The sequence below is a fragment of the Lygodium microphyllum genome, chromosome 5 (genome assembly GCF_053477565.2).
Source record: "Lygodium microphyllum isolate KBCC chromosome 5, Lygodium_microphyllum_v1.1.10, whole genome shotgun sequence".
NCBI classification, from domain to species: domain Eukaryota; kingdom Viridiplantae; phylum Streptophyta; class Polypodiopsida; order Schizaeales; family Lygodiaceae; genus Lygodium; species Lygodium microphyllum.
In genome coordinates, this window is record NC_141139.1 from 171,049,975 (window position 1) to 171,071,070 (window position 21,096).

Consider the following 21,096-nt stretch of genomic DNA (forward strand, 5'->3'; position numbering starts at 1 on the left):
AAAATGCATATTAAATTAATAAACGTTTATGAGTTTAGAGTGCGCACTCATAATAAATTAAGGTTAGGATTGATTTCTAACCAGTTGATTTATTTATGTAGCTGAAGACTGCTAGGTATTCACTTTTGTCGGTTTAATTGTATTATTTTACTAACGATTGTGAATGCTTCAGTTGATGTGTAGAGATAGCAGTAGTGGCGGAGGAAAGCATTGGAGGATAGCAAGTATTCGATTTATCATTTATATTATGATGGGTGCATACCTTAGGCATGGTGCCTATATTTTGTCATGCCTATTCATTGAGGCGTTAGATATTTATTTATTATTTTGTATGCGCATTGGCACACGATTATGTTATTTGTATTTGGACATTGTATTAGGCATGCCAGACTCTTTGGGCACCGTCCATTAGCTTTATTCCTATTTTGTGCTAAAGCAAACTCAAAAGCTAAAAGCTTGCTATTTTGTAATTTGGGCTATTATTTGAGCTTGAAGATGATTAATACATAAAATACATGCTTTGTGGAGCGCTCACACAAGGCATGGGGGGAGATTGCACCCAATTGGTCTCTTGTTCATGTCGTGCATGCTTTTTACATTGAATTTTGTGCAAAAAGTAGAGTTCTATTGTTCTTGGGGACCTTCCGGCATTCACTAGGCAAGCGTACAGCATTCGATCTGCGCACCAATGGTATCAGAGCGAAGCTGAGATCAAGAGCTTCCAATCGCTACCCATCTTGTGCGAAGGCGGAGCTCCTGGAACGATCGAGCTTTACGGTCAATCTCGTCGCGAGCGATCGATACGGGTGGATTTCTGGTGATCAAGAACCTCTGTTTCCATCATCAGATCGCGAAGGACTAGCCTGCAGTAGCGGAGGACCACACCTACATCCTCACATGCAAGTCGTCAACAAACAAAGATAAGCTCTCATAATCTCAAAAGATTAAAAGCTTAATCAAGCTTCAAAAGCTTAATAAGCTTAGCTTAAGCTTAAAGAAGCTTAAACATTCACGATTTTTTTTCGGCGCCTCTGAGGATGTCTGCGAATTTTTCGCCGCGTTGAAAAATGCCCCCCCCACGATTCAACGTTTTTTCTCATTAAGCTTATAAGCTTAATCACTTAAGCTCCAAGTCAGTTAAGCTTCTCAAATTCAGCAAGTTCTGCAAGTTTCTCAAGTCGAAGTTCTGCAAGTTACATAAAGCAACCAAGTTCTCCAAGTCTTCATACTCTGCAAGTCACATAAGTCTGCAACTCTGCAAGTCAGACAAGTCACCTGGAGTCAAAACTGACTTCTGTTCAAAACTCATAGAAGGGCTGTTCCTGCGCAGAAACTCCGAACTGCAAAGTTGTTCATTGGAAGGTACTCTTCGCATATGCAGGTTTGCTAAAGCATTTTCAGCACACGCAGAAGATTAAAACGCAGATTTTTCAAAGATTACAAATCCCGCAATAGTCAAAGACGAAGATTGTGAAAGCCACACCCAAAAATATATAAGCCTTGTATTTCCAATCTTGAGCTACGCTTATCCCGCTAACTTGATTTTGAGAGTGAGAGGTCTTTTGAGTTTTGTAGGATGACGGAACCACATATGGATGATTTAATGGCTGAAGGCGACCTACTTGAACCTACGATGGAGCAAAAGCTGGACTTAATTATGATGCAGTTGGATAAAGAACGATGAGCTAGGCAAGCATTGCAAGTTCAATTGGCTAATTTACAAAGATCGACTACTGACAAAGAGGAACCTCAATATGAAGACCTTATCCGATGTACCATCGACGCAACTCTCGAAGCTCAATCTATCCACAAGGAAGCAAAGATAAGGAAAAGAAATTTCAAATTCCGTACTTTCAATTGTACTCGAGAGGGAAAAACTGTTCTTGCATTCATTAGTCAGTTTGATGACTATTTTCATGAGGAAACCTATGCAGAAAAAGATAAAATCAAGTGTGTCACTAATCATTTAGTGGATAGAGCATCTCTTTGGTGGACTGTGGTACGCAAGAGTATAGATTGTCCCACTACCTGGGAGAATTTCAAGAAGAAGTTTATGCAGAATTTCCTTCCTCCACAATTCCATGAAAAAGCCATAAAGCAATGGGATCTTCTTCAGCACAACGGGATCGTGAGCCTATTCCTCAGTACACCGAGCGCTTTTGGAATGCATTACTCCAGTTATGCATGCTTGAAGACGTACCTGAAGTGACACACAAGCGCAAGTATATGTCTCGACTACTTGGGCATTACTACGCTAAAGTTAATATGTTCAAGCCTACAACCCTTGAAGACGCAATTTCATTAGCTCATGACACTGAAGACAAGCTGCGAGGAAAGATAGACGTCCACAGCAATTCCAAGCCAATGGTAACTATGGATCTAAGAATTCAACTCAAATTTTAGAATATTTAATCAAGGTTGTTTTCCTTCATCATCTTTCCGTAAGAATTGGGCAAAACCACCTGCTTTACCATCCAATACCAATCAAAACCCCAAGCCTATTCCACAGCCAAATCTTAATGTCCCTAGACTTCTTGCCATTGCAAACAATGTAACCAAAGCCAAGCCTATAGTGTGTTATAAATGCCACCAGCCTGGACATCTAGCAGCAAATTGTCATTCGAAGAAGCCACCTATCCATATCAACTACCTTGGAGCAATGGAAGAAGACGAACATGAATAAATGCCTGATTTCACGGAAGATGAGGACGACACTACTACTCCTTCGGATACTTTACCACGTATGCCAACTCCACATTCTTTATTGACAATGAAATGTTTAGTGCATGGAAAGGAAAAGATTATTTTGCATGATGATGGTAGTACTCATGATTTTATTTCTGCAAAGCTAGTAAAATAATTAAAATTACAGACTGTACCTACGCATTATCGCATTAAAGCAGCATTCTTAGGCACTAGGTATAATGGTACACAGGAAGTGCATGACTTAGAAATTCAAATTGGTCAATACACTGAAAGAAGAAATTTTCTAGTTGTACCACTATAGTCCAGTGACATTATTTTAGGTATGCCTTGGCGTCATCAGGATAACCCAGATATAGATTATTCCACACATTCAATTAATATTCAATTTCAAGGAAAACATCTTACATTGTATGGTATGCATGCATCTAATGCTTTTCCACTGCTTTCGCATACTCAAGCTAAACGTGCATTACGCAAAAGTAGTAAATCTTATCTCATTTGGGTGAATGAACTGCAAGTTAAAGAAAATCATATGCATCCTAGGCATAAAGAATTTCTAACACATTTTAAATATTGTTTTGCGGAAGATCTACCACCTGGTTTACCTCCTTCACGTCCAGAAGACCATAAAATAGATTTGATTCCTGGTACACAACCACCTTGTAAAGCACCATATAGGCATAACCAGATAGAGCAAAAAGAAATTCAAAGTCAAGTTGAGGAATTACTAAATAGAGGATTGATTAGACCTAGTAGTTCTCCATTTGGTGCACTTGTTCTGTTAGTAATGAAAAAGAATAATACCTATCGTATGTGCATTGACTATCAAGCTTTAAATAAGATCACTGTAAAGAATAGGTATCCAATTCCTAGAGTCGATGACCTTATGGATAAACTGCAAGGTTCTGCCATATTTAGTAAAATAGACCTTAAATCTGATTATCATCAGATGAGACTAGATAAGTCTGACATATTCAAGACTGCATTTAGAACACAGTTTGGTCATTATGAATTTTTAGTGATGCCTTTCGGATTGACTAATGCACCTGCTACATTTAGTAGAATGATGAACCGTATATTTTTGAAATATCAATATTGTGTAATTGTCTTCTTTGATGATATTTTGGTGTTTAGTCAAAATGAGAAGGAACATTATGAGCATTTGTCATTGGTTTTCCAGTTATTAAAAGATAATCAACTGTATGCAAATCCCGGAAAGAGTGAGTTCTTTAAAATAAAAATTGAATATTTAGGTCATATAGTATCATCTGATGGAATTAAAGTTGACCCTAAGAAAATAAATGCAATATTAAATTGGCATGTACCTAAAAATGTGCATGAGTTACGATCTTTCCTAGGTCTTGCTAGTTTCTATAGGAAGTTTGTGCGTAATTTTTCATTACTTGCTTTACCATTGACCAAACTTCTGAAGAAAGGTATTGTTTATCATTGGTCCAATAATCAACAAAAATCCTTTGACTTATTGAAACATGCATTAACCCATGCCCCTGTCTTACAGTTGCTTGATTTTAATAGACCATTCTTTTTAGTAGTGACTGATGCTAGTGGATCAAGAATAGGAGCCGTACTTATGCAGGACAATCATCCCATAGCCTATTCTAGTTGTAAGCTGAAACCCCCTGAACTGAAATATTCCACATATGACAAAGAATTATTAGCTGTTGTACAAGCCTTAAGACAGTGGAAACACTACTTAATGGGTTCAGAATTTATGATTAAGACCGATCAGCAAAGTATTAGACATTTACTTAGCCAACCTCAAATATCTGACCGACATATCAAATGGGTATCTTTTATTCAGAGTTTTCATCCTATCATTCAATATCAACCCGGTAAAGAAAATGTAGTGGCTGATGCATTAAGTAGAAGACCTGCTATTCATAATATTTCTGTTATATCTTTTGATTCTTTGATTGCTATGAAAGATACTTATCATTAGGACATCACTTTTCATGTTGATTGGAATAAATTAGTTCAAAATAACTTCATTCCTATTGATTCACTATCTTATAACGATGGATTCATGTTTTATGAAAAGAGATTATGTGTTACAGTTTCATTCAGATCTTTTGTTTTGAATGAGATTGATTGTCCTCCATATCAAGGTCATAGAGGTATCATATCTACTTTACGTACATTAACTGAAGTTTGGCCGCATATGGACACTGATGTATCTAACTTTGTTTCTGAATGTTTGATTTGTCAAAGAGTTAAGAGACATCATGGTAAACAGTATGGATTACTTATGCCTTTATCTATTCCATCGAGACCATGGGAACAAATTTCTATGGATTTTATTACTGGTTTACCTAATACTAAATCTAACCATGATATGATTTGGACAGTAGTAGACAGGTTTAGTAAACAAGCATATTTCATTCCATGTAAGAAAACTTTAACAGCATCACAAGCAACACAATTGTTTTTGAAAACTGTTTTCACTAACCATGGATTACCAAAAGTTATTATTTCAAATTGTGATTCTAGATTTTGTAACAACTTTTGGATTACTTTGTTTGCTAACCTAGGCACAAAGATTGATTTCTCATCTGCATTTCATCCTGAAACTAATGGACAAACAGAAGCTACTAACAGTACTATACTAGATCTTTTACGTGCTTATATGATTTCTAAACCACAGACATGGGACACACATTTGCATTTATTACAGTTTGTATATAACAATACACCACACACATCTACAAAGAAAGCATCGTTTGAAGTGATTTATGGTTATAGATTGTCTACACCTGTTGCATCTTTGTCAAATAGAATTCAGAGTGCTGATGATATTGCTAGTATGCATAATACTATTTTTGATGAGGTTAAACACATGATTGCCAAAGCCCAGCAATCATATACGAAACAAGCCAATAAGAAAAGACAAGCAATGAATTTCAAAGTTGATGACTATGTTTGGTTGAGAATAGAAAAACGTAGATTACAAAGTGTAGATAGACACCCAGTTGTGAAATTAGCCCCTAGATTCTATGGACCATTTAGGATCATTCATAAAATTAATAACAATGCATTCAAGTTAGAATTACCACCTCATTGGAAAATTCACAACACATTTCACATTAGTTTATTAAGACCCTTTAGAGGCCAATTACCTGTACACTTGAAAACCCACCTTTGTTAGAGGAAGAGACTGAAATACTTGAACCTGAAGCTATCATAGATACTGATTTTATGACCACTAGAACTGGCCGAAGATATTCTAGATATCTAGTCAAATTTAAGAACCATCATGTAGAGGAAGCACAATGGATGCACGCTAGAGACTTAAATGCTTTCCTCACTCTGTTAGCTCCACATTGAGCTAATAGCAATTGAGGTCAATTGCTATCCCACCCCGGGGGTATGATGCCAGGAGGCATATTTCACGGTGGATTTCATGCCACGGTGGATTCCGTGAGGTTTTACGGTGGATTCCGTAAACTTTGATGACTGGGGCTCATACACAGTGGATTCTTTGTGCGAGAAGTTGATGGGGACGCCTGTCCTTTTCGGGTGTTTCATTAATTTAGTGTGTACATGGGTGATTCCATAGCAGGTGATTCCGCAAAATGCATATTAAATTAATAAACGTTTATGAGTTTAGAGTGCGCACTCGTAATAAATTAAGGTTAGGATTGATTTCTAACCAGTTGATTTATTTATGTAGCTGAAGACTGCTAGGTATTCACTTTTGTCGATTTAATTGTATTATTTTACTAACGATTGCGAATGCTTCAGTTGATGTGTAGAGATAGCAGTAGTGGCGGAGGAAAGCATTGGAGGATAGCGAGTATTCGATTTATCATTTATATTTTGATGGGCACATACCTTAGGCATGGCGCCTATATTTTTTCACGCCTATTTATTGAGGCATTGGATATTTATTTATTATTTTGTATGTGCATGGGCGCACGATTATGTTATTTGTATTTGGACATTGTATTGGGCATGCCAGACTCTTTGGGCACCGTCCATTAGCTTTATTCCTATTTTGTGCTAAAGAAAACTCAAAAGCTAAAAGCTTGCTATTTTGTAATTTGGGCTATTATTTGAGCTTGAAGATGATTAATACATAAAATACATGCTTTGTGGAGTGCTCACACAAGGCATGGGGGGAGATTGCACCCAATTGGTCTCTTGTTCATGTCGTGCATGCTTTTTACATTGAATTTTGTGCAAAAAGTAGAGTTCTATTGTTCTTGGGGACCTTCCGGCATTCACTACGTGAGCGTACAGCATTCGATCTGCACACCATCCTAGTCCTAAAATAGGGTAGGAAACTTATACGAGCCCAATATGGTTGAGCATTGGAAGGCCTGGATGAATAAGGCAAGGATGATAACCCAATTTTTTATTGGTTCACTCTTGCAGCAGATTGTATATATGAGAATAAATAAAAAATAGTTATTTATTTCAATTGGATTACCTAGTGTCCATATCATAAAGGCATGCCAATGAAACTTTTGTAAAAAATAATTAATGAAGTTGTTTTATATGTCATCATAGCCTCATAGCATGCCTGCTTAAATCACTAAAGTACACCATGACACTTATGGGAAGTGAATGGACATCTCCTGACAAAATCATCCTATGATTGGGAGGACCTAATTAGCCAAGTAGCTTTTCCCAAAGCTTAGAAAAAGACTAATGTGAATTCTTAAGATATAGAATTGGTTAAGCATCATTTTAAGGGGGTGGTGTAAGACTATGAGTAGAGGGGTTGACGCTCAGCTCCCCCTCAAATCTCACTCTCATTGAACCAAGTGTGTTGCTTGTGTACCTCAATCTTTGATGATTCAAGAAATGCACTATTTTTAAGCTCGAGTTTAGATTGTTGTTAGAGACTGTAGTTGTGTATTTAGAAACCTCCAGGTCGATCCTCATGGAATGAGGTTGGACTCTTTGTTGTTGTGAGATAAACCTAGGGAATGCTTAGTCACCTTAATATGCATGCTCAAAGATAGCCCTTATGGTAGTCACTAGGATTGGTCTCTAGACAACTATCAAACTACCCTCCCTAAGAAATTAGAGTTGGGTATGTTTCAAAAGGAGGCTAGCTTTAAAGGCCACTTTATTTAAAATTAAATATCCAAGCTAATGTGGGGTATCAAGTTCTCTATAAGATTCAACCAAAGAAACATGCTCGAATGGCATTCTCAATTGCTGACCCTATTTGTACCTTGGATATGAAAGTTATTAAATTTTTGAAATGTAGTATTGCAAATATTTGGTATAATGCTACTTTAAATCAAGCTATACTACATATTCCACATTTTAACCACATTAGAGATTGCTCCTAAAGGCTTTTCTAAGATTAGTAGAGATGAAAAACCTTTAGGTCTAGTTTTTAACTTGGTAAATGTGTATAGCCACCCCTATCACATGCTAACTCCATTAAGCCCTTGTCTCCTTAAGCCGAAGGGCCTTTATACATACTAATGTGCATGAAAAACTAAGATTTAGTTGTGATATTTGAAAATAAATATCTTGAAACAATTAGAGAGAAGACTTTTAAATGCTAAAAATCTATTATCATTTTATTATTACAAAACCTAGAAAATCTACTAAAAGAGCTTGCAAATAGGCTTCACAAAATGTATTTTATGAACATTGTAACACATAAGCACTTGCTCTAAACCATACAAATTTAACATTATGCCGAATTTTCAAGGTTAAAATTGAGAGGTACTTCTCCTTACTAGGATAAGCTAGTGATTGATGGTGAAATCATTGACCTAGCTTCTCCTATTGGTGGTAAGATTTCAAGATGGTCTCTTGCAAATGATTCATTTATGTTTCTCAAGGTTGGGAAGTCTAATATGGATAGAGTAAAGGTCATTTGGAGATTGTCTAGTTTGGCCTTGGGCCTCAATATTAATGCACACAAGTCCATTTTTATTAGTTGTGACTTGTACAAAGAGAGACTTGCATACTTTGGGTTGAATGGGTGGGATTTTTTGTTAGGGACACTAAAAACACTTAGGTTATCCCATGGTGGTGGATGTGGCCCCTCAAGCATTCCTTGATTGGATGTCTCTATGCATCAATTTGGCCTTGGGCCTCAACATTAATACAAATAAGTTCTAATTTGTTAATTGTATAGAGAGAGACTTGCATGCTTTGGGTTGACTGGGTGGCATTGTTTGTTAGGGAGACATCACTAAACACTTGGGTTATCCCATCATGGTAGATGTGGCCCCTTCGAGCATTCTCGATTGGATGTCTCTATGCATTCATGATTAGTTAAAGTATTGGAAATCTCAAGGTTGGCCTTTATATGTGTGCCTCAAAGCCACACAAATGGTGATGATAAGTATGATCTTCTATTTGTTGATTTTGCTTCCTTGGTCTCAACATTGCTCAATTAGATATATTCATGTATTCCTGACAAGGTTTTTTGCAAAGAGAGGACCATGTGGCGAGTCTCACATCCCAAATATTAAATACAGACAACATTACGAAACATAAAAGAATTGAATAAGTTAACAAATTCATAAAGAGAAAGAGAAAAACACATGGCAGGGCCCAACCTCCCCCATGACAAAAGCCATGGTTTGCTATCTTGTATTATAAAATGTTGATTACATAGCTATTTATATTCATATCAGATGTCTAACTATATAGAAAATACAAATATCAATTAAAATACATAGTGTTATGAATTAAGAGACTTTCTCTAGCTCATTGTAGTTGACGTAGAAATTCTATGTGCCGAATCATGATGTTTTTTATATTACCATCACGCCTAGAATGTGTGAAGACCCCCAAAAAGCCTTTGAAAGCTCCAAATTCTAACTCTGGATCAAGAATAAATAAGAAATATAATTTGTTTCCTTATTCTCCTCTTTTTCATGTGATCCTATTGCTTTTTGTAAAGAAAGCTAGGAAAACTTTCTAAAATTGAACCACATAAAGGAAATAGCAAAGCATTCCATAAAGAAAGCTTATTTTGATAAGAGCATATATTATATATATTATTCTAATATAGTTTATATTAAAGATATTAAATTAAATAATTTAATGGTAAAGACTAATGATTCATTTAAAATTACCACTAAAAAAACTTAACTTGTAATTCACAAATAAACTAGTAATTTTAATAGTACATAATATCATATGAATACATATTATCATATATTATGCTTACTATATATATTCATCTAAAATAAATTTATACTTAATACTTTTTCAAAATATTACTTTTTCTAATTTTGTCTAATAATCTACTCACCATAATACCAGACATACTAGTTTCGTGCTATCTATCTGCCAAGCACAATGCGACTAGTGTCACATGCAACACTCATGTGTAACAAGTTATGATTACATGACAAATAGGTAATGAGAATCTACAAATGAATAAACTTAAAATCATCTTATTATTAAAATATTTTCTATAATATATATTACACAATCCCACAGTATAAGTTGATCCCTATCACATTCTTAGTCTAATAATCTACAAAAAACTCTCAAAATAATGAGTAAAGTCTATTTCCATAGCATACTCTCCTATTGAGAATCAATTTTCCTTAATTGCGTATACTCCTATTGAAAGAAGCATGAATTAGTATTAGTGCTCAAACAAAAAGTACTACAAATTTAAGATGTTCATGGCAAAAGTATAAATAACTCAAGTACTCTATCACCCACGTACTACACATTCTAGTGTCCCATGCCACTAGAATACGGAATATCATTACTGACTAGGCTGCTTGATAAAATTGAACTTCAATATATTTGTGCTATCTCATGCGGTGAATATGCACTTTCAAACTCCATAATAGGTGTGGGTGATCAGGCACACATTGTTGCTACCTCATGTTACAAATTTGCATAGAGAAATAAATCGATGTTGCCTCATGTGGCAAATTTGTATCACGAGTGAGTGGTGTTACTTCATGCAATAAATCTACATTACTAGTTACCAGTACTGCCTCATGTAGCGAATCTATACTAGGGTTACCAAAGGACAAATGAAAAATACTTGAAGAGATCATGAATCATCATATCCATATTTTAACTAAAGTTAAAATTTAAAATAGAGTTACCTAACATGAATAGGTTGCAATATACTTTTGGAAAAAAATAAAAAATTAGAATAAGATGTTAACTTTGGCTAATATTAACTTTAAAACTATGGTATTTAGCTAAAATCACCTATAATACAAGCTATAATCCTTTCTATAAGATACAGCTTTTTTTGTAGTACATCTAAATTCAAAATAAATCAAAAGTCGTTTTTAGGAGAAACTAGGTCACTATTTAGGTTTGAGCAAAAAAAAAAAAGCTGAAGATCTACTTTAGAGGCAATTAACTTTCTAAGTATTCAAGTCAGTTCAAGATAATAGCTAAAGAGTTGTAAATAACAAAAAGTTTTATAGATCGTCTCATATTGATAACTTGCTGATTCATAAGATAATGGTAAGAAAATAGAGCCCAAAGTTTACCAATACATAAATTTATGTACTTAATGCTATAAAATATGGGTTCAGGGTTACTTTAGGATTGAAATATCTCACTAAATATTTCAAATTTAAAAGGTTTTTATCTAATAAGAATTATGGATATTTTTAATCTCTAAAACTTTTGTTTTTACATCATCCTCAAATTTTGAAAAGGTAGAAAGTTACAATAATTGGAAAATAGCTCCATATAGGAGGATTTAGGACTAAACTATAGTCATAATGACGACTTTGAGGTTTTGGAGTATGGGCAACCCATATAATCATTCAAAATTTAATAACCATTTTTAAAAACAAGAGATAACAATTATAAACCAATCAACGTAATTAAGTAATGCAATTGAAGGTTTTGAAGCATAAGAAACATGGATGTAGCTTCTGTGACCATAGCTTTTTCTTGTAAAACTCTACCTTGTAGATCTTAATTGTGATATAGTACTTGTCTTCACATAAGATACCAAACAATCGCAAGTTAATAAAGCATAGCCAAGCTCTGATACCATGTTGCGAAACAGACCGTGTGGTGAGTCAAACTTTCCAAATATTAAATACAAATCGTATGAAACATAAAAGAATTGAATAAGTTAACAAATTTACAAAGAGCAAGAGAAAAACACACAATACGGCTTAACCTCCTCCATGACAAAAGCCATGGTTTGCCATCTTGTATTATGGAATGTTGATTACATAGCTATTTATATTCATATCATGTTGGATGTCAAGATTTGTATGATAGCTTCGCATATGGGCTTGTTATAGTGCTTACACTAGTAGCATCATCCTCGGGTAGATGCTGCTATGGCTTTCATTGAGGAAATTGAAAACTCACATGGTCGCACTAGAATCTAGGCCTCATGGTGGCATGTCTTGAATTTGGCTCATGTAGCCTAAACATCAAAGTCTATTCTTATTTCACACTTGATTACTTACTAGCAGGAGATCCTTCACTTCACTACTTAGAGATTACTTGGCACCCCCTTAACTCTAGAAAGGAGACAAAGTCATTGCAACCTAAGGTTTTGGTCACATCTAGGTTGCTTGACTAGCCTAATAAGCATATGGAACATGATAAGCTTAATAGGATGGCATGACTAGGTCTAAAGACCATATGAGATGCTACCATTTGTGGCCAATCTTGGGTCTATTCTATCCATCGTATTCATCAATACTTTTGGGTCACAAGCTAATTTGGACTAGCTTGGAGAAACAACTTTGGCAGCATTCTTATTTGTCTGCATTTCAACCTTCATCTCCATGGTTAGACTAGCTTTTGTGCACTTGAATGATTTCTTGAAGTGATTGTCCATTCAAGCTTTACCATAAGATGGTCGAGAATAAGAGATGGGTGAATGAAAAAGTAATAAAGTTTGGTCTTCTCTGACAATAAAACTAAGTGGTGTGATTAGTTGCTTCATTTGTGGAGGTCTAAGATTTCTCACCAAGGGAAAGTCCTTATATTGAGACTTGTTATCAAGGGTTCTTCCCACAAGGGATATGTTGCATTGTTGCACAATCCCCAATGAGTAGATGTGTTTTTTGTACTCATGTGATGAGACTCCTGCTTATTTTTCCTTTTTTGCATGATTGTTAGATAAGTCTGCGGTTTCACTTCCCAAGTATAAACTTCAATGACGTGTCAGTGTACAATTATCCGTTCTTGGGTTTCGAGCAAGATGTCATCCAAAGCCACTTTACAGTCAGAGAAGAGTCCTTATCTTTTACATTTTGGGATTTGGTAGTCTTTGGTAAGTTTGATGGACACGGGAGGCAATTCCTTTTGATCCAACCTTAGGTATCCCTACACATGTGGGCCATGTTCGAGGAGTGTTCTTATGGCAAGTTAGTTCCATAGTTTATATTGGTGTGATCCTGAGAGAGGTGGCTACTTCATGGATGGATATGGTGGTGTGTTCATGGATGGATATGATCCACACCATCTGCATCATGATCCCCTCCTTTTGTTCATGTAATGGAAAACATTTTGTAGCCTTTTTGGCTGTGTGGGTTGTCTTCTACCTATCTTTGTATTGGCGAGAAGGCCCTTTGTAAATATTTCAGTTCCTTAATGCAAAGGCCTGCAGGCAAAACTTTTGAGAGAGCTACTCTTTGGAAATTCGTGTGCCTCATGCAGAAGCTGCAGTATACAGGCAAAGAAAGAATCACCTTGAAACAAGCAGACAAGCAGAGCAATAATGGGTCTGACCCCGTGCTGATCTATTCCTTCTGCGTGTCAACCTGTGGTCTTTTGAACCAGACAAATGGCGACCATAACAGCAGCATCTGTCTGCTTTCTTTTGAATCGGATAAAAATGGCCGTGATCGCTTCTGATATCGCGAATCTGCTATCTTTGTTCGCCTTTCGGCAGACAATCAAGTTTGTCATATTCCACCATTGAAGGAGGGGATTTTTTCGTGGTTGCGCCATCAAATGACAATTACAGTGGCGATGAGGATAGATACGCTCATTGTGCAGAATTCTCATTGCTCCAGCCAGTATGCGAGTCTTAATTGGCAGTCGATGCAGATGATCACGAGCTGCCCAATTATGCTACAAATTACAGTCTGAGAAACTGCTGACGTCCAAAGAGCCACATCCCAGTCTGACTACTCGGATCTCAACAGGTTCTTGAAGCTAGAGAAGTCCTGAGCATGTGAAGATGGCGGGCACTGTTGTGAAGACCTTCTGCTTCTCAAGTAGCAATCCAATATCAGCTCGCTCAAAGACACGTGCAAGAATGAGCAAGGTGTCTTCAATCTCCTTCAGGCGTGCCATGACAGTTTGATCCTGTTTCTGAGCCATGTCCACGAGTGATTCATTTGATCAACTTGGATTCAGACCTGGTAGTTTGTAGTAATGCATTATGTCGATGCAATACATAATTGTCCTACCTTCAGTTAATAAAATGTACTACTCAATCGTTATGACTTGGTCTTTTAAGATCATAAGCACCACGATAATCATCTACATGCCTTATTGGCAAGTGAAATGTGATGCACTGGGCTATTGATATTCAGCCTTACTTTAAAGTCAGCCAGTTATGCCTTAGCATCCTGTGTCTAACCAACAAAGTGGTCTTAAGGACAGACAAATACTGTTTTAATGAGAAATCAAAGAGTTACATGAGTTTTCAATGTTTCGAACCATAACAAGAATATCACAGCATTCTAAAATGCACAAACAAGGTAGGGAGCCCTGCATGTAACAGTTGGATGCTCCTGAAACCTCAAATATACATACAGAGATGCTGAGTATAGAGGAGGAACTCGCAGTTCTAGATCAGGTGGACTCTTTGGATAGGGTGATTGACATTTTGCACGAGTGTGGAAAAAGTTCAAATCTTGCATGTGCGAACCAAGTGCATTTGCACGTCTGTAATATTGGTTTTCAAGCTAATGAAAAAATCGGCAATCATCTTGTCCCTACATTTGTCAAATGTGGGAATGTGGCTACTGCTCAGCAAATTTTTAGCCGGTTGCCACGTTGCAATGAGCATGCATGGACCTCTCTTCTACAAGGTTACAATGAAGTTGAAGAGCCACTGAAGGCTATCCAGTTGTATTCAAAGATGCTGGAGGATGGCCCTCCTCCTAGCAAATTCACTTTTGCAGCCCTTTTGAAAGCTTCTGCCAAGCTCAACTGCATTGAAAGTGGCCAAGAAATACATGCGGAAATTACCAAGAAAGGCCTTGAATGTGACATTTCTGTTGGTAATACTCTGGTAGACATGTATGCAAAATGTGGGGCCCTTCCTGAAGCACTGGATGTTTTCAACAATTTACCCCTTCGAAATGTCATCACTTGGACCACAGTTATAGCAGCATTCACTGATCTTGGTTACGAGGATGAAGCTTTGAAGTGTTCAGAACAGATGGAGCTGGATGGTGTATCACCGAATGATGTTACCTTTCTTAGCGTTTTGAAAGCTTGTGGCAGCATTAGAGCTGTACATAAAGGCCAGAAGGTGCATTCAGAGATTGTAGAGAATGGATTTGACACTATCACTTCTGTTTGTGGCAGTTTAGTGAGTCTGTATGCCAAGTGTGGCTTACTTGAAGAAGCACAAGAAGTTTTTGATGAACTGCCAGTAAGAGGTGTTGTCATGTGGAATACGTTAATGGCTGGATATGCTGAACAGGGGCTTGGTAAGAGAGTGATGAGCTGTTTGGAACTAATGCTTATGGATAATGTTACTCCAGATCCCATCTCTTATATCTGCAGTCTGAAAGCTTGTGGCACTGAGGGAGCCGCCATGGACAGAGGCCAAGAAATACATGCCGATATTGTCTTCAAGGGTTTTGAAAAGGATCCTTCCATTGGCAGTCTTTTAGTTGACCTGTATGCCAAATTAGGGTGTTTTGCAGAAGCATGGCAAGTGTTTAACAACCTCAAAATTTGGGATGTGGTCTCTTGGACTGCAATTATTGCAGGATTTTCTGTACATGGGTTTCATAAAGAAGCTATAAGCTGTGTTGAACAGATGAAACTGGAGGGTGTTTTGCCCAATCCTGTCACATTTATTTTCATCTTGAAAGCTTGCAGTATTGCAGGAGTCACAGAGAGAGGCCAAATGACACATGCTGAAATTGTTTACATGGGACTTGAAACAGATTCTTCTGTATGCTGCAGTTTGATCAACTTTTATGTTGATTGTGACTTATTAATGGAAGCAAGTGCAGTGTTTGATGGACTGCCTGCTCCGGACATAGAAGTGTGGAATGCATTAATTGAAGGCTATCTTGCAATAGGGCTCCACAAGGAGGCATCAAATCTTTTCCAGGAAATGCGATCTGAGAGTGTTGCTCCAAATGCTGTAACATTGCTCTGCAACTTGAAAGTATGCAGCTGCATAGGAACACTAGTGGATGGTCAAGAGACACATTCTGAGATTGCAAAGTGGGGATTTGACACTGATTTGACAGTTGGCAATACTTTAATTGACATGTACTCCAGGTTTGGATCCAGTACAGAGGCATCAGTAGTTTTTGATATGCTTCCGGTTCGAGATGTAGTTTCTTGGACTGCTCTCATTAGAGGCTATGTAGAACATGATCTTGCTGAAGAAGTTTTGAGATGCATAGAACAAATGCATCTGGAAGGTGTTTCTGCTGATGAAGTCACATTTTCTTGGAGCTTGAAAGCCTGTAATAGTAGAGGAGCTATATATTGGGGTCGGGAAATACACTCTGAGATTATCAAATGTGGTTATGAAAGAGACCAAGTCATTGGAAGCTCTTTAGTGGACATGTATGCAAAATGTGGCTCCCTTTCAGATGCACACAAGGTGTGTACTGGCATGCCAGACCAAGCTGCAATCACTTGGAACACCCTAATATCAGGATATGTAGGAGAAGGGCTCCTTGAAGAGGCATTAAGCTGCTTTCATGAGATGGAACTAGATGGTGTTTTAACTGATAGTGTCTCATGGAACACATTACTTACAGGTCATTGCAAAGTAGGAGATAGTAAGAAGGCTTTTGAATGTTATGCACAGATGCTCGAGCAGGGTCTGCTTCCAAATGATGCAATTTTTTTGAACCTCCTAGGATTGTGTGGTGAGATAGGGGCACTTGTAAGTGGCAAAAGGCTGCATAGCCATATTTGGAGAGCAGGTGAGTCTCATGGAACTCCAATGATGCTTGCAACTGCACTCATTGACATGTATGGTAAATGCGGCAGCATGCATGATGCTGAGCAGATTTTTGTTGATCTACCTAAAAGGGATTGTGCAGCATGGAATGCTCTAATCATAGGATTTGCTCGCCAAGGAGAGACCAACCTTACTTTTCGAACAGTTGGCAGAATGATTCAGAGCTTTGTGCAGCCAAATGACATCACTTTTGTTAATGTTCTAACTCTATGCAGTCACGTAGGCTTGGTGACTAAGGCCCAGAAGTACTTTGAGCTTATGAGCATCCAATATGGCATCTGCCCCAATATTATGCATCATACCTGCATAGCTGACCTTCTAGCTCGTGCAGGCAGGTTGGATGAGGCTGTGTTGATAATAACAGTTATGCCACATCAAGCTAATATTGTCTCATGGCGGACCATCATGGGGTCGTGCCGAAATTGGGGTGATATAGTTCTGGGCAGACATGCATTTGAATGTGGCGTGGTACTTGACAAAGAAGATGCTGCAACATACATTGGCATGTCTAACCTTTATGCAGATTTTGGTATACAAGAAGCTTCTGTTGGCACATAGGAGCCTGGCAGTAGGCTTTTGGATGCAAGTTGGCAGAGGCCTATTCTAATGCTCGAGATGTGAGGCAGCAGAGGAGACGCGGACACATTGCATTCAAGACTGCACCAGGGCTTAGGAGGAATAGAAGAGACCCCCCAAATTAGTTTTTCATGGCACTCGCAGTGAGATGTTAGTCACCTGGGGATATTAGGACCTTCAGGGAGCACAGCCTATCTGATAGCTCCTCATCTCAACAGAGCCATCCCCACTGTATACTTCTCTAAGATGTAGTGGACTGCTGGAGGTGGTTGGAAGCATTGTAGCATAGTAAATTTGGACAGTGAGATGTGATGAGACCATAAGCAGCAAGATATTTCTACCTCACTCGTATATGGATAGAGATCAGTTACACTTTGAGAGGCAGGTGGGAGAGACTGCAAGGTAACCCAGATCACATGAGCAGCATCTCTTTTCACTCAGGGATTCCCCATATGGTGTGCAGCATTACAGACTTCCAAGCTGGTTATTCTATTAGCCTTGCATTTGCACTTGACATGTTTCTCTGAACAGAGATCCAGGATGATAGCATTCCTTGGTGGTGACTATTGCTGGATTGTTTTGATAGAATTCCACGTCTTTGAAAAGAAAAGGAGGCAAGATATTTGAAGAGGAAGAAGAGGGAGACATCTACGGATTTTGGATATGTGACACTAGGCAGCCAGAATGGCGATCACATGAGGACTTGACATGGGTTCTCCATGGGATTGCAGTGAGATATCTTGGAGGCCATGTGGGAATTGGCATTACCTCAGAGCAGCATTTGGCACCTCTTCTTTTTGAGTTTTAGACAAAAGCATGTTTATCAGAGCTTGGCGAGGCTTTCACTAGCAGGGAGAGTGGTGGTTGCCAACCAGGTTCTTCTTGCGACCATGTGGTACATCACTTCTTGTTGGGCATTCTTCAGGTCATGCATTGGCTAGGTGAAGGTGCCTAATGAGGAACTTTATTTGGTCGGGAGGCAATGGGAGCTGGCTAGGTTGAAGGTGACTAGGGATGTTATCATACAGTCCAGATCTAGGAGGCTTGGGGACCATAGACCTAGGTCAAAGCTTTATTGATCAAGCTCATTGAAAGGGGTCTTCTTCCAGGTGAGGAAGCTTGAAAGTGACTTCCAATGACTCTTCAATCTATCACACCTACACATAGAGGACCAGGGAAGCCCAACATTCCCTGGATTTTTTTAGGAGACCAGGACTAGAGATTTAGGGAGGAGTTTTGGGGTCAGATTTGTTGGTGATATTATCAAAGCATGGAGATCTATTTCATCTGGCCTCCATCTGCTATCAATGATCACAGCCAAAAAGAAGAGGAGGAGCCTCTTCTCTTCTATCAGTTTTTAATATCAGAGTGGGGCAATACTCTTGGATAAAGTACTTACCTGTCCTGGAGAAGGTTCTATATACAGGTTGCTGCCTCAATGGGAGACTAGTTCACATTCAAGAGCTATCACAAGAAATTCAGAGACTATGATCTTAGAGGAGCCAAAGTTATGATTGAGGCTGTGATAGAGGGAGTACGAGACAAGAGGTAAACACGAGAAAGACGAGTCTTGTACATCTTCAGGGTCAGGTTTTTGCCAAAAATCTTCGTTTGGACTCCGTCGCCCGTCACCGCTAACTGCCGCTGCGTCCCCTGCTACTCCCATCTTGACCGGCGACTTGTTGCAGCGCCCCCCCGCTACCCAACGCGTCATCCGCGTGTTCCCCCCTTCCACGAAGCACTGTATCTCTGCCCCCCCCCCCCCCCCGCCAGCCTATCGCACCATCCCACAGTTGCACGAACTGAACCTGCCCACCCCTGTCAACCCCTCCCGCCCTGGTCTCCACCCTGGCTCTGCCAGTAAACCGCTCCACATCATCCCCACCCCCTCTGCCTGGATCCACTTTGACACCCAGCCCTCCGCAAATCCCGCGCTGTCTCCTGACACCCAACTTGACGCCCAACCTGACGTTTTTTCTTTTGCCCCCATTCTCCCTCCTCTGCGCCTCCCCAATCTGTCGACCAGCCCCCCCCCCCCCCCCACTCCCGAGCGGTCCTCCGTCCCATTCAACCAGCAGCTCCAGGCCCCTCACCCGCATGACTCCAATCTGGAAACATCAGTGCTTCCATCATCATCAGAAAACAGAACAGACCCCCCCCCCCCCTTTTGGCAGTTTCAGCAGTGTGGTCGGCACGTTTCTCAGTAGGGATGTGCAATGGAAACCTTTGGTCAGACGCCGGCGCATTGAGTGCCCCCCCAGTCAAACACCTTGCGCATCATCCTCTCGGAGGAACAGCTCTTAGCCGTTCGTGCCACAAAGCTGGAGTTGAAAGAAACAACAATCTTTGGTCAGGTCGTTGGACACTCCCCCTCGAGGGCACAACTGCGGGATTGGCTCCACTCCACGCTGCGCATTGGCACAACGCAGATCACGGAGGCAGTCCTCATGGGCCAAGGGATCTTCATTGTACGACTCACCTGTGTGGATGCAGCTTATGAGTTAGTGGAGAGCTCACCCTATGCCTCCACGAAGGGGGTCATTGACATGGTTCCCTCGTATAGCGGCTTCTCAGTGGAGACATTTGCGCTCCATAACAAATTTCTCAGACATCCAGTCACTTTACTTTTCCCTGGACTGGCAGTACAGTACCGCCAGTTAGTGGAGGACTTTGGACAGCTCTTCGGCACAGTTCTTCCTGCCTCCTTCGCGGATGCAGTGGCAGCTATAGGAGTTCCGAAGGTACGAGTGGTTTTGAAAGACACAAAGAGTATACCAAAGTTCCTAGAGATTGAGGCAGGAGGTCACTCCTTTAGGCAACAGGTCATTGTGACTGGGCAACTAGGGCAGTGCTTGCACTGCCACGACTTTGGGCATCAGGCAGCAGATTGCACGCGTTTCGGAGCCAAGGCAGCTCCGTCAACAGGCCCACAGATGGACGTTGATGGCTTTACACGGGTCCACAGATGACAAAGAGGGAGACGGCAGGGGGGGCCGCAGCCAGCTTCCCAGACACAGCCTCCGCGCAGTAGGGAGCAGGAGGGCGAGCGACGCCCCCGCGGCAGAGTACTCCCCAGCTCCCCCCCTACCCGCCCCACCCAGCAGGACCGCTGTCCCCCACATCTATCACCTGTGCCACAGGCTACCTCACCGGAGATCCCACAGCCTCCACACCCCCCTCCCCCCCCCCCCCCCCCTCCCCAATCTCCCATGGATCCCCCACTGACCCTTGCCTACAGCTCACATTCGCCACGTACCTCCGACCACCCCACCATCCTTCGATCTTCTTTCCCCCCACCACCTCCCTTGCCGAGTACCCTCCCTAATCCACACCCGATACAGGTGATCCCCCCTTCCACAGGAGGTGATGAGCCACATATGCCTACATCCTCCTCGCACCAGCAGTCTTACCCTCCCCACACAGCCACCAGCTTATCTACCTCTACCGCCGGTCACACTTTCCCGAGACAGGCGCAGCTGTTACCATAGGAGTTTTTCCGCAGTGGCCCATGGTCCTACTTGAGAATTGCGGAGCGCAGAGTTCCCACTACCTCTAGAGGTGGGGATCTTCGTGGTTCATAAGTCAAGGAGGGGCAAGGTCCATCTACTAGCACCACCAGATTGACCAAACTACGCTTTTTTCTTTCAGTCCTCCCACTCAGGGGATTGGACGACGATAGA

General features: G+C 40.0%; 1 protein-coding gene across 1 annotated transcript; it reads left to right on the forward strand.

Moving 5' to 3' along the window:
- Positions 1–14,434: 14,434 nt before the first annotated feature.
- On the forward strand, positions 14,435–17,398 carry LOC148036689 (putative pentatricopeptide repeat-containing protein At5g08490). The gene has a single exon (XM_087678956.1). The coding sequence runs from the start codon at positions 14,435–14,437 to the stop codon at positions 17,396–17,398; it is 2,964 nt and encodes a 987-aa protein (XP_087535082.1).
- Positions 17,399–21,096: the final 3,698 nt, after the last annotated feature.